This window comes from Podarcis filfolensis (genome assembly GCF_964270895.1).
Source record: "Podarcis filfolensis genome assembly, chromosome: 14".
NCBI classification, from domain to species: domain Eukaryota; kingdom Metazoa; phylum Chordata; class Lepidosauria; order Squamata; family Lacertidae; genus Podarcis; species Podarcis filfolensis.
In genome coordinates, this window is record NC_139616.1 from 37211170 (window position 1) to 37225735 (window position 14566).

Sequence of the window (14566 nt, forward strand, 5' to 3'; positions counted from 1 at the left end):
AACCATTAGCATCAGTGGGCCCTGCCAAGGCATTTGGGCCCCAACAGCTACGTGGACAAGCCAGGTGCTGTCACCATCCCTGATGAGACTGAGTTTTGCTTTCTCCAGGGAGTGGCGGAGTTTAGTGCACAGTGATTGTAAAAATCTTATCTTTTCAGTTCATTGGCTCCCAAGCATGCAGACACAACTCTTGCATGCTTGTTCAACCTCAGCCTTGATCCAAATGTCCTTTATCATCCCAGGAGTAGCATGCCTCACATTTAGATGGGTATATTAGCAGGAACAAATGCATATCAATAATGAGAAACTAATAAAAATATATATTTTTCTTTTTTTACATGCAGGCTTCCTTTATGGGAAATGGTAGCATGTGACGCTCCCTTTAAAACATATGGACCTTTTAAAAGGGATTAACCATATGGGGGGAAGAGAGAGAGAAAGGCTGAAAAGAAGTTAACGAAGGAACATTGGCATAAATGCAAAGATGGAATGAAAGGCTGAAAGCCAAGGATAGCCAACGTGATGTTCTCCAGATGATGATGGACTACAGCTCCCATCATCCCTGAATATCCACCACGCTGGGCTAAGGCTGATAAGAACTGAAGTTCAGCAACTTTGAGAAGATACCACATTAGTAATCTTCATACTGGGGAGATTTGAGGCAGGGAGAGATTGTTTCAATAGGTGAAGAGGCAGGCCAGGAGAGCAACTTCTGGCCTGGCAAAAACACGACACATCAGTAAAACATGTTCTCTCTTGGCAGCAAAATGGACGGAAGGATACCTGATTGGTTGCATCCCACACATGAGGAAAGAATCGTAAGTTGGTACAGGTTTCACTTTAAAAACAAGACGATCATTAAACGTTAGCAATACAGTAAAGGCACCACCCACGCTTATTTATCTTCAGTCCAAAGTAACAGGAAACGGAGGAGAGGGAATCAGGGTAAGAAAAATTTGGAACTGGCTGAAGAGCAACTGGCTTTATTCATTGCCCACAGATAGGGCAGCTTAGACTGGGGTGAAGAATCCCCACCAACATCCTGCTTCTTCTGGCCCTACCCCCACCCCCTGAAAAGTCCTGAAAAATGTAAGACATAAAAGTGGGGGCTAAAATCATCTCTCGTGTGAGCTTTCCACTTCCTAGAAAGTCTCCATATGCTTGTCACTGTAACAGTCTTCACAGGTTTTGCGTGAGTCTTTTCTTATGTTTCGTATGTATATAGATATTTTTTGCTTGCTTGCTTGCTTCTTTAGTGACGGTACAAAAAGAAAAGAAAAGGAAACACTAAAACGTAAGGATTTCTACCCAGGCGTTTGCTCTTTGTTTCAGCTTCCCCTTCTTCTCCACAGATCTTAAAATTTGTACAAAAGAAAGCCCCGAACTTCACAATGTCCCTCCCGCCCTGATGTATCGTTTTGCGTTGATGCCCATCTAGCCCAAGGTAGGGACGTTGCAGAAAAAGTTCTTAAGCTGATGGATGGTGTCTCTAGATTGTGCTACTTCTCATCATGGATTTGAATTTGGAGTAGAAAGAAAGAAAGAAAGAAAGAAAGAAAGGTTGGTTCAGTCCCAAGGGGTTGGTTTCCAGTGTAAAATACAAATGGAGTTCAAACAACCTTCGGTGTATATTGCTATATAGCGCTAACCCAATCTTCGGCTCATAGCTGGCTACCTTAACCAGGAACCGCCGCCTCCCCTCCACCAGGAATGTCCACCTCTCCTTGTTCCGAGCTTTTGATCTTATCTCTTCCAGTTGTGTTTGTGTTTTTCCCCCTTGTTGTTTTTTTTAATTAAAAAAAAAGAGTAAGAAGAAAGTTGGTCTCAAACAGTCACTTCTGTCTTGCTGTTGGTGATGAAGTATGGCTGTGTGGGTAAGTAATGCTGACTCCGCGTCGTGAGTGGATCACTCCCCGCCGGATCACCTGCGAGGTTCCTCCCTTTGGTTGCATAGGCATGCCTTCGGAGGGACTGGTCGCTAGGGTCCCAGGTTTTGTACGCTAAAGGGTGCATGTGTGGCTTGGAGGCTTTTGACTTCTGCCCGTTGTGTTTCATGGTGCCGCCCTCGAGGATGTGTGGGCGGTCATCCTCCATATGCACCGGGTGGAGGGGCAGGTTCCCCTTTGCGGCGAACTCCGAGAGATGGCGCCGTTTGGAGTAGAAGTCGTCATTGACCTTGTCAGCTGGTTAAAGGAAAAGGAAAGGGAAAGCAACGTCAGCTAAGAGTCAGTGGGGAAAATGCAACAACCTTTGAAATACCATACTGGACCGAATATAAGCCGCACTCACAAATAAGCCGCACCTTTAAAATTCAAGGGGGGGGGAATACCCAAATATAAGCCACTCCCTTATAATTCCGCAGGCACTCATACCCATAAATGGCAAATGTAGAAGAAAACCCTACAGCAATATCGTAAAAGCCAATTTTTGTAAGGTCGCAAATTTAAGCCGTACTTTTCACGGTCAGAATTTTTTGGGGAGGGAAAAGTGTGGCTTATATTCGGGCCAATACGGTAAAACATGCATTCGACAGACGACGCTGTATAAAAAGACTACGACGTTGGTTAAAAATAAGATACGCTTCCAGATGGGAATAGCTCTGTCTTCATAAATAGCGCTTATCAAAATAAAAATACAGTGATTTTTCCCTTACAGAAGGGATGAGGAAACTGTGGTCTTCCAGACGGTGGTGGTGGACTCCATTGCCCACCAGCCCAACTGGCATGGCCAAAAGCCAGGGATGCTGGGAATTGTAGTTCCACAAGATCTAGAAGGCCACAGGTTCCCTATCCTTGCCTTAAAGAGATCTGTAAAATCTTAGCACAGCAGACATTGCTTTCTTTCGTGGTGCTCCAACAATTCATACAGTCCTACACGTCTTCCTGGGACACTAATGTATTTAATGGTTGCTAGTTTTCTGGATTTTGTCCTGGCATTTGTTTTATTTTTTTTATTAGGTTTTAAAACATAATGATTTTCAATATAATGAACAATTACACAGCATTATTATGATTATTTATGATTTCACATATGTCATGGGTAATTTGGATGGCTATTTGTAAACAAGGAGAAGACGCAAAAGTGAAAGAATATATATCATAGGTGATACCTGACAGAAGGAAAACAACAGATAACCACATGATCTACTATAAAAAAGCAGTGGGATGTATCCAATACTAGCCCTACTCAGAGTAGACGTTTTGAAGCTATTGGACATGATAAGTTCATTAAATTCAATGAATCTGAGTGGAACTTAGACGAAGACCACCCTTAATTTCAATTTTCTACAGGTTCTGATGTTTATTACAGCCTTTGATGGCAGGTATTAAATTTCAATATTGTTTCTATAAGAAGTAAATATATATATATGCCATGCTTCATAAAAGTTGCTTGGTGTCCCTAGATCTCTTCACAAACCCACTTCATGCATTAGTATTTTGGCTATCACCTACAGATATTTGTGCATCATAAATCCAATTAGGTACAGATTTTTCAGTTCAGCTGCCAAAATAGGAAAGAGAAGTAAATATGAAAAATTAGAATCATCCGAAAAGGTTATTTTTAATCTTCTTCTCAATTAATAATAAAAAAAAGTATAATAATGTGGCTTTTATTGTTTTTTATATTTTACAATTCCCCTCTTGGGAAGGATCAACTGGAGAGGCAGATTATAACTACAATATTAAGGTAAGCTTTTCTCCATGTGTGCATGTTGTCAAATGTCCTGAGGTTCGCCCAGATGAGATGGCCTTTTGGGTGGTGGTTCCCTTGCTATAGTATGCTTTTCTGTTCCCTCTGTCTGTCTGTCTGTCTGTCTGTCTGTCTGTCTGTCTGTCTCTCTCTCTCTCTCTCTTATATTGGTCTTTTAGTCCCTGCGGTTTGGCTGGCTGGCGCTTGTTTTAGCTCCTCTGCTTACTGATTGTTGTTCGTACCTGTGATTTACCTTGTATTTCATTATGTTATTCTTTCTGCACTTGGGTTTCATTCCTGGTTAATTTTTTCTAAAGGTTTAAGATAACCTTTGTTAAGAGACCAGAAACCATTTTTATTAGGCATTTCAGGTCAAGACATGCGAAAAGAGAAGAAGAAACTCTTCATGTATGCTACAACTGCGGCTAGGATATTGCCATAGCTGTCAACGTTTCCCTTTTTTAAAGGGAAATTCCCTTATTCCAAATAGGATTCCTCGCAAGAAAAGGGAAAAGTTGACAGCTATGGATATTGCTAGTCCCAAAATGGAAAAGTGATGAAACACCAGCCAAAGAACAATGGCAACAAAAATGGAAGGAATATGCTGAAATGGCGAAACTAATTGAAAGACTTAGAGACAACGACAATAGAGACTTTTAAAAAGACTGGGAACCATTTATGAAGTACTTACAAAAACAATGTAAAGAAATGGACTCACTAGCAGGGTTTGAGTAAACACTTAAAATTGATGGTAAAATGATAAGAGAACGATATACGATATAAAGAATCCAATATGAAGATGTAATATAGCAAGCAGGGGAAGCAAACATCTTAAAAAACAACAACAACCTTTATTACAGTCCAAAGACCCAACAAATCGTTACAAAGCAATACACAATTCATACAGCCTACCTCCAGGTTAAGCATTTTGTTCAGAATATAGGGATCATTGGTTCTTGCAACCACCGATAAAAACTTTGCCGCTGCTAATGTTCTAGCATTTGTCCGGTCTTCCAATAGGAACCTGACATAGTGAGCCTCTGATTTTCCCGGGAAAGGTACCAGCAAGGGTAGTATCAGTTCAGCCCTGGCTTGCTCATATTTTGCACAGTGCAACAAAATATGTTTTATGGAATCGATGTCTTGAGCACACAAGCAAAGTCTGTCCTGGTCTTAAAAAACCAGAAGAGGATGTTGAGGGAAGTCCAGGGAGGGGGGGATCTGGGGAAATGTTTTATTTTTCTTTCGTATGTAATATTAATATGATAAAAAACTGTAAAGCTCAAGAAAAATTATTTTTTTAAAAAATAATTTTTCTAAATTCATTTTGGAGTTTAAAAATTGCACCATTGTGAAGGTTTTGTTTTGTATGGCACCTAGAGATCATGTTTTATGAAGCCAGTAAATAGCTAATAACAGCAAATAAATAAATAAGCAAGTAAACTCTGGATTGTAGGTATCATCTTCGAAGAAGCTCCCTTAGTCATAGAGAGATGGGTTCTATGTACATAAGACGAGGCTGCTGGATCAAATCAGTGGCCTTTCTGGTCTAGCCTCCAGTTCTTACAGTGACTGGTCAGATGCTCGTGGAAAGCTTGACAACAGCACAACAGCAAGACTGGGGGGAAATCTTGCGAATCAGCAGCATTTGGAATCTGAGTTGGACTCAAGAAATACAGCATTACTCTAAGAGGCCTCCTGCTGCAATATGTGTGGGAATCATCTAAAATATGGGTGGGGTGGGGTGGGGTGGGAAATATATGACCAGATTTAGCTGGGTTTTAATTCCCATCACCTCTGAAGATGGAGCAGACTAGTTGGGACTAATGGAACTTGGATCGCAAAACAACTGGAGGACCACAGCATCCCCCACCCCAACCAAAGTTCTTTTCCCCTTGAGAATTAATGTATTTTCATTTGGAAAGATATGCATGTTCAGTCAATTAATCAAATAAACCCACTCTGGTTCCAGTTTGGGATATTTCTCATGTTTGGGATATTTAGCTGCAAAGACAGATTATACAATGATTGCAATGAAAAGATGTTTGCAGTTTCCAAATTGTTCTACATTCTTCTTGCAAACACATGCCAGATCACACATTGTTCCCCATTCAAAAACAGCAGCTACAACAGACTGGGCTCTTTCACCTAGTTTGCTATTCGGAAAGCCAAAGTCCTTGGCTCTTATGAATGGGCCCTTTTCAAAGATCTGTCCATTGTGTTTCATTTCCCACTTTTGAAAGGGAGCCATTCTACTGAAAGAAGAATGGAATCGTTGACTACTAGGGACGCACAAATCTGTCAATTTCACTTTCCATCTTTCTTTCATTCTTCTGACCTGAAGTCCAGTTCACACTGTTCCTACTTCAGTTTGTGGTTTTTAAAATAAAATTTAAAATGTATCGGCATTTTAAAGTGCAGCCTTTTCCCTAATACACACATTTTGTGTGTGTCATTTTCCCTATATGTAGAGACTTTTTGTGCAGGCAGCTTCCCCCAATATACTGCGTTTTCATTTGACATTTTCACTCACATAAATTTTTATGCACATCATTTATTGCATTGCAAATTTGGAGTTGTGCTAATTCAAAGGATTGGCTTTCATATTGTTTCTGGATGTGCAGATTGGGTTGATTTGTATTAAAGTGCAAAAATGATCTGAATTCCTCCTCTACCTGTGACTGATTGTCATGCTGGTTATACAGAACCTCCAGGACTGAAGCCAGTATATTATAGACAGGGAACCTGTGACCTGCCAGATGTTCTTGGACTGCAACTCCCATCTCCCCTGAACATTGGCCGTGCTGAACATATGCAGAGCCCTGCTGGATCAGCCCAATGGCCCATCTAGTCCAGCATTCTGTTTTCGCAATATATGAAGTTTAGCATGCTTATGTCTGGGACGCGGGTGGCTCTGTGGGCTAAACCACAGAGCCTAGGACTTGCCGATCAGAAGGTCAGCGGTTCGAACCCCCGCAACGGGGTGAGCTCCCGTTGCTCAGTCCCTGCTCCTGCCAACCTAGCAGTTCGAAAGCACATCAAAGTGCGAGTAGATAAATAGGTACCGCTCTAGCGGGAAGGTAAACGGCGTTTCTGTGTGCTGCTCTGGTTCGCCAGAAGCCGCTTAGTCATGCTGGCCACATGACCCGGAAGCTGTACGCCGGCTCCCTCAGCCAGTAAAGCTAGATGAGCGCCGCATCCCCAGAGTCAGCCACGACTGGACCTAAAGGTCAGGGGTCCTTTACCTTTATGTCTGGGAATTAATTTTGATGGAAAAGTTAACAGAAAGGGTACATGAAAGAAAACAACATGGGAAACTACATAACTTTTATACAATGTGGTCCTTCTTTATTACATATGCATCAAAGAAAGAACATGCATTTAAACCACCTAAGACACATGGGAGCATGTGGAATGATATTTTTAAAACCAGCAACTGTAGAAATAATTTTTTATTTGATTATATTACTAATGTAATTACCTGGATGTAGTTGGGGCTGGTTTTTTTTGGGTGGGGTAGGGGAAAACTGTATTTGATTGCTTGTATTTGATTATATGTTGTTCTTATATTCAACTAACAAAATATTTAAATATATATATATATATTTGTGATGGATAGGATATGGTTCAGATTCTGAGAATGAATGGGTAACAATGGCACTTCCTGCTACACTCAGGTATCATTTCTGGAAAGGGCTTGTAATTCAAGTCATATAATGGCTTGTGGGCTTGCAGACATGAGTTTAAAATGTAGCATGAGGAATCAGCTCTTAAAATACTGTCCATCTGCAGATAAGTAAGACTCCAGGAGTACTTAAGTGCTCCAAAATTCTCCAGTTGGGACTTTGCCCATGGTGAATTTCATGGGCAATTATTGCCATGTGAGTTGCTAGGCTTGCATCAAGGACATTAGGTGTTTAACAGCTGCGTGCTCAGAGTTTCTTTTTGGTGCCATAATATGTTCCCTTCCTTAAAGAGATGATTTTCCTCCTCCAGGTGAATTTAAATTGCTTTTGAAGGAGCCCATGTTGTAAAATTACGCTCTACACGCCTTACCTGTCTCCATCTGTCTCCTTCTTAATTGGCGTCTGAGTGCTTTATATAACATGCAGGTGTAGTTAAAGGGATGTCTTCTCTTTTTAATTAAAACATGGAATGTAGATAATGGCCTGTTCCAATTTCCAAACAGGATCTGAGATCGCATCTTATAGGGCTCTTGTCAGCCTTCATTGCTGCCTCCTTTTGGAGATCTGGAACCTATCAGTGAGGCATTTTCCGTCTGCTAAAGCTTTTAAGTTTGGCCAAGCAACACAGACATGGGGGGGTAGAACTGACCCCCAATATATATAATTTTAGCCAATGAAAAGGAGATGAGCTCCTTTCAAGGAAAGGCTGAGGAGCATTTCTGCATTCAAGGGCTGTAACTCCATACACACATTCCCCCTCCCCCAATATAATATATAAGTTGTAGCCATTCTGAATTTTTTTTTAAAAAATGATAGCAAAGAATATATATCGGTATAAGTAAATAAATCTCACTATGTCATTTTCATGAGTTTCTGATTTTTTAAGCACACGTTCCCTATTAGAGTACACATTTCTTGGTTGGAAAACGGTAACTGCATAATTTGGAGAAGTGCAAATTTCAAAGGTGAGCCAATTGCTTTTGTAGGATTGGCACAAAACCCCTGAAGCCATCACAGCTTCTCACTTTTTCATGCAGAACCCCAAATCCCGAGAGGGCCTTTCCTTCAGTACACCATTTCAACATGTTACTGGAAGTTCAGACCCATGCATCCCTCTAAGTTCAGACCCATTTCCCCTCCCACTCAATATGGCATCACTTCCTGTTTCTATGAAAAACAAGGTCCGGGTCACTTGAATGCCCCCGAGAAAGTTTTTCACTGTTTCCCCACTACTCCACTGATTGGTCTTCCATAAAGAAGTGGTGAATGGGAAACCGAAGTGGGTGGGGCCTGTTTGCAAGGCCACTGCTATGGCTGTGAGGGGCGCTGAGGGGTCATGGGCACTGAACCTGTGACTTTCTGTATGCAGATTATATGCTCTGCCACTGAACTACAATCCTCCCCCATTAGTCTTCCTGTTCACCACTGGGACAGTGAAACTGCTTTACTAGTATTTTATGGATTTGCATTACAGTCATACCTCAGGTTACAGATGCTTCAGGTTGCGTGTTTTCGGGTTGCACACAGTGCTGAACCCGGAAGTACCGGAATGGGTTACAACCCATTTACAACCCAAGCGTCCACTGTACTAGTATTTTATGGATTTTTGCATTTTAATTAATCATTTTTTAAATGTCATGCTTACATTTATGTTTTTAGATTCTGTAGTACCTTCAAGAGCCTGTTTGGACTCAGTTCTAGAAGTACATAGGGCAAAAAATGTTCAGCATGTTAACTGAAAAAACAGCTTCTTTTTTTTTTGCAAGAGGCAAAATCAGGACCTTGGTCAGGCAGCTCTTCAGGGGGTGGAAATTGCCTTCTGATAGGAGAAACGTAGGGGTTTCTTTTCTGATTAAAAGCGGGGGAAGGGTACTCTGTCTTTTGTGCCATGTTTTGAAAGAGTTTTATTACCATATCTCCCATAAATGATTTAGCACTGCAAGCGTCATTAGAGTACTTTGTTTTCCACCCCCATTAACGTTGCAGCTAATTAAATCAAAAGAGGTTTTCCTGGAGTGGCACGGAACCAGGAAACTTGAGAGTTGGGAGAACAGAATCACTTAGCTCAGGTGGAAAAACAGGGGCTGGGAATGGAAAATGCTCCATAAAGACGCAGGGAGGAATTCAATGTCACACTTTTCTGATTGTTCTATCAGCATTTCTGCTTCCCAGACAGAACAATCCACCCCACCTCTACCCCATATGCTGTTCTAGGGGTTCTCCCAACTCTCCAGATTGGATTTGGTGGGATCCTCTGTGCTGGTTTTTCCTATTGTGCTGGTTTATCTGGGTCAGTACTTGGTGCTAAGGTAGACACAGTGCTAATTACTGATCTCCTGCACCACACTTTTGGCCTTTTGTGGGGGGTTGAAATGGGAAGAGTGGATTTTGGACAATCTACTGAGATTAGACTGGGAGTGGTATCATTGTGCTTAAGACGTTCCCACTGATGTTTTGTGCTATGATCGCTCTGCTACAATTTTTCAAAGGACTGCTGCTTCATCTTGGCTTCTTTGCAATTTTCATAAAAGGTGAAGGTAAAGGGACCCCTGACCATTAGGTCCAGTCATGGCCGACTCTGGGGTTGCGGCGCTCATCTCGCTTTACTGGCCGAGGGAGCCGGCGTACAGCTTCATGTGGCGTACAGGTCATGTGGCCAGCATGACTAAGCTGCTTCTGGCGAACCAGAGCAGCGCATGGAAACGCCGTTTACCTTCCTGCCGGAGCGGTACCTATTTATCTACTTGCACTTGACGTGCTTTCCAACTGCTAGGTTGGCAGGAGCAGGGACCGAGCAACGGGAGCTCATCCCATCACGGAGATTTGAACCGCCGACCTTCTGATCGGCAAGCCCTAGGCTCTGTGGTTTAACCATAGCGCCTCCCACGTCCCTGCAATTTTCATATTTTTCACAAATACTTAGATATGTGTTGGGGCCTCCTGGCATTTCATTTTATTCTTTAAAGAAGCTGTGTGCATGCATATGGGAGTGCTCTGAGTTTGATGGAAACAATAGCGCAGAGGGAAGGTGTGTTTCACCCCCCCCACCATCCCCCCAACTTCAGTGGCCCCACACCCTGTCTGCAATTAGCTTCTCTTGTTTCCTTACTCAATCTCCCACCTTTCTTCCAAGTCGCGTAATACAACATATCTGGTTCTTCTCCCACAATTTTCTCTTTGCAAAACTCCTGTGAGGTAGGTTTGGCCAATTGGCCCAACGTCACCTAATGAGCTTCGTGCCTGAGTGGGAATTTGAACCTGGGTCTCTCCAGCCTTCATCCAACTCTCTAACATGAGGCTTCAGAGCCAGTTTCCAGGAAAGAAAATACTCTGTCTGAAGGTGTGGTCTCTCAGCATGTCCAAGCCAAGCATGCTGAGATAGAACACTCTTCTCTTCTACTAGGAATGACTAGATTCCCTCCACACTCCCTCCCATCTCACTCCTTCACAGTTCTCTGCGTATACTGGAGAGAACGTATAGAATTTATTCTGAAATACGGACCTGCACTTTCTGGTTTATTTGCATCTTCACTCTGTGATGCCAATTGGCAAGTACACTTTGATAAAACACTTTTTTCCCCAGAAGGAAGCCTTGATATGATTATACCCATGATTGAATCGAGACTTTTGCAGTGTTCGATGCATGCAGGTGGATGCCTTCAAAACATGTTTTTATACCTCCTCTGAAAGGGGGGATTGCATAATTTGGGTATCTGCCCAAAGTAATGCATTACATTATGAATGAAGTGGAGGACTACATCCTTGCCTGCTACAGGATTTCCCCTCTCTGAAACCATCTGAGCTGAACTTACGGATGGGAGAGAAATTCAACTGAGTTTGAATTTAAAGATGAACCTGACAGAGAATATGGAACTGAAACACAGCCAGCCTTCTCTGACTTTTGCCATGCACTGCCAAGGAAAGTGCTAGGGTACTGTGCACATAAACATGCAGATATTAGTGAAAATAACATACAAAACAGCATTACATTTGTCCATATATATTTTATAGTTTTCCAATGAGACAGGAGCAATTGCTTCGCAAAAATGTATATACATCAGGGGAAATGACATACAAAACATTGCCTATTAGGAGAAATTCACACTAAAACGTGGATGAATTTGCACGAGGACTTCTAAAAGGGGAAAAAATCATAAACTAATGCAGAAATGTGGAACACTGAACAGTATGGGAAACACGTGGAAGAATATTACTATCATGACCTCCAACAGGTCATCTTTTGTAGAGTTTATTTAGAGGCCTGAAACTACTTAATTAGACTCCTTGTCTAATTAACTGGCTATAGAAATATATTATGTCACGAGTAAGAGCTGTGCACTTCTGTAAAGACCACAGCATGAGTACAATAATAGGGGCGGTGAGCTTCCCTTAAGGCAATCAAATATGACACTGGACAGCAGTTAGGTTTCTTGGGTGCAAGAGATTAGCACAGGACCCATGACCTATCTCCCTCGGCTATTAGGCAGTCCTTTGACGTCACCCATTGGCTTTGCAGTCATGACAGTGGAAAGTGTGGAGATTTCATTCTAAGACATTAGAAACAGTACATAAAGCCAAGTAGAGCCCTTGCTTAGTGGAGGTCCCAACACAAACCTTAAGAGACAGGAAGAGTGAGATGAGATAACTTGACCATCAGGACTTTGGTAATGTTGCTAAGGAGAAGATTTCCCAGCAACTCCAAAGGCTGTAAAAGATCTGCTTTCCTTTGTTTTCTGCTACATACTTATCAAACACATAAAGCCTGTTAAAGTGCCTGCTTGTTTGCCAGCCAGATTCCCAAAGAACACCTTGCCCCCTTAGCAAGGCGTGGGTTTATGGATGGGAAAATGAGAAATTTGCCTCTCCCACCCCAGACCTCTAGAGCGTTATGAGAAACTGTACCTATAGCATTGCCCACATGGATGTCACTGAATCCCTGCAGTTGGTGGATCTGGGGTGGGTCCCTAGCTGAGTTGGAGAGCACATGCTTTCCATGCTTATGGTCCCAGGTTCAGTCCGTGAAAAAGACTTGGTTTGACAGATCTGAACAGCCATCTCCTGTGAGAATTCTCAACCAAATTCTCTGGTGTAATATAAGGTGGTTCCTACCTCATCCCAAGATCCTGAAGCTGAGGCTCCAATACTTTGGCCACCTCATGAGAAGAGAAGACTCTCTGGAAAAGACCCTGATGTTGGGAAAGATGGAGGGCAGAAGGAGAAGGGGACGACAGAGGAGGAGATGGTTGGACAGTGTTCTCAAAGCTACCAGCATGAGTTTGACCAAACTGCGGGAGGCAGTGGAAGACAGGAGTGCCTGGTGTGCTCTGGTCCATGGGGTCACGAAGAGTCGGACACGACTAAACGACTAAACAACAACAACAACAACAACAACAACCTCATCCCATGATGGCTGGGTCAGAACTTTAAGTGACTCCTCTCTCTCTCTCTCTCTCTCTCTCTCTCCACTACTCCAGGCATTATAAACATCACAGCTTGAGCTCCTCTTTCCCCAATTTCATTTTTTCTTTGCTGCACATGAATTGATTTCAAAGCTGCCTCAATACAGTGGATGCCTGAGTTTACCTGGGGATGAATGTACGGCTGAAAGGCAACCGTCACTGCATGCCTCCAAACCCCATTTTCAACTGTTAATGCCGTGTGCAGCTGTGACGTGTCAACCTCAAAAGACAATGGTGTTCAAAGCTAGCCTTGCCAATCCAATTTTCCACCTCTTTTCTTAAAAAAAAATGTTTTGGGGTTTTTTGTTCTTTTTTTAAGGCATCTATCTCAAACACAAACAGCAAAAAAGCACACTGTCAAAACCCATCAAAGCTGCCAATATCCCTACATGGCACATATTTTATGCTTTCCGAATTGTCATTGTCACCAGGGTGGGGATGGGGGGGGAGAGAACTCAACTGACAATGGCTGAACATTCACTGATTGTAAGAGAATTGTCAAGGCTTATGCCGGCACATTTACAGTAATACTATGTGTACATCCCCAGGCACCAGGGCAGCGTGCTTCTACAATGTGCTTGGGAGCAACATTGGAGCTGGTGGAAACAGCAACAAAGACAGACTATAGGTTTATTTGGACCTGTAAGTCTCCCCCTTTTTGAAATAAAGGGAAAAGAAGAGGGGTGTATCTATCAAGAAGGGAGTGAGTTCCAGAAACACCCACCCCCCTCATTTGGGCATCATTAGAATGGAGGTGGATCCGGGATGCGGGTGGCGCTGTGGGTTAAACCACAGAGCCTAGGACTTGCCGATCAGAAGGTCGGTGGTTCAAATCCCCGCAACGGGGTGAGCTCCCGTTGCTCGGTCCCAGCTCCTGCCAACCTAGCAGTTCGAAAGCACGTCAAAGTGCAAGTAGATAAATAGGTACCTCTCTGGCGGGAAGGTAAACGGCATTTACCTTTCTGGTTCACCAGAAGCGGCTTAGTCATGCTGGTCAGATGACCCGGAAGCTGTACGCTGGCTCCCTCGGCCAATAAAGCGAGATGAGCGCTGCAACCCCAGAATCATCCACGACTGGACCTAATGGTCAGGGGTCCCTTTACCTTTACTAGAATGGAGGTGGAGGGCCTATTATTTGATAGAGTAAGGGAGAAACTCCTGGCATTGAATGCTGCGAGGTAAGGAATGATGCTGTGGATTTGGGTAGCCAAGTGATGTATGCTATGTGGCCTGCCCATCACCCTTACTCCAGGCTATTCTGTTGCTCTTTAGGATGCTCTCTGATTGCTGGTGCAGAAATAAGAGTAAATAAGAGTGTACCAGTGGATCCTGCTCTTGTGATTCACTGCCCCCTGCAGGAGGCAAGGGAGACCTGAGCTTGTGGACTTAACAGGGCCTGCAGGAATCAAGAGAAGCATGGGCTACTTCATGGTTTTTCCCACATCAAGATTTTTGCATAGTACACACACACACATCATGATTTGCGATATGTTGCCAGGTCAAAAATTATGAAACCAATATCACAATGGAGACTTCAAACTGGCTCTGGATTGATTGGTCACTGTGAAAAGCTCCCTGCCCCAGCACCAATGGGGTGTTTTTTGGGGGGTGGGGGTGGTGAATAGTTGTGAAAGAGTGAAAAGGCTTTTCCTGTCCACCCTCCCCCCAAAAAAACATTGCCATGAAAATAAGCATTGTGAAGATGCACCTGGACTTTGCTCTCATTAGTGA

At 42.9% G+C, this 14566-nt stretch overlaps 1 protein-coding gene across 1 annotated transcript in view; it reads right to left on the minus strand.

The window, feature by feature from the left end:
• Positions 1-321: 321 nt before the first annotated feature.
• SHISA9 (shisa family member 9) overlaps positions 322-14566 on the minus strand; it is a 227875-nt gene continuing 213630 nt past the window's right edge. Inside the window, exon 4 of the mRNA XM_083585313.1 lies at positions 322-2183. Within this exon, the coding sequence (XP_083441439.1) occupies positions 1825-2183 (359 nt within the window). The 3' untranslated portion in view covers positions 322-1824. The remainder of the gene's footprint in view (positions 2184-14566) is intronic.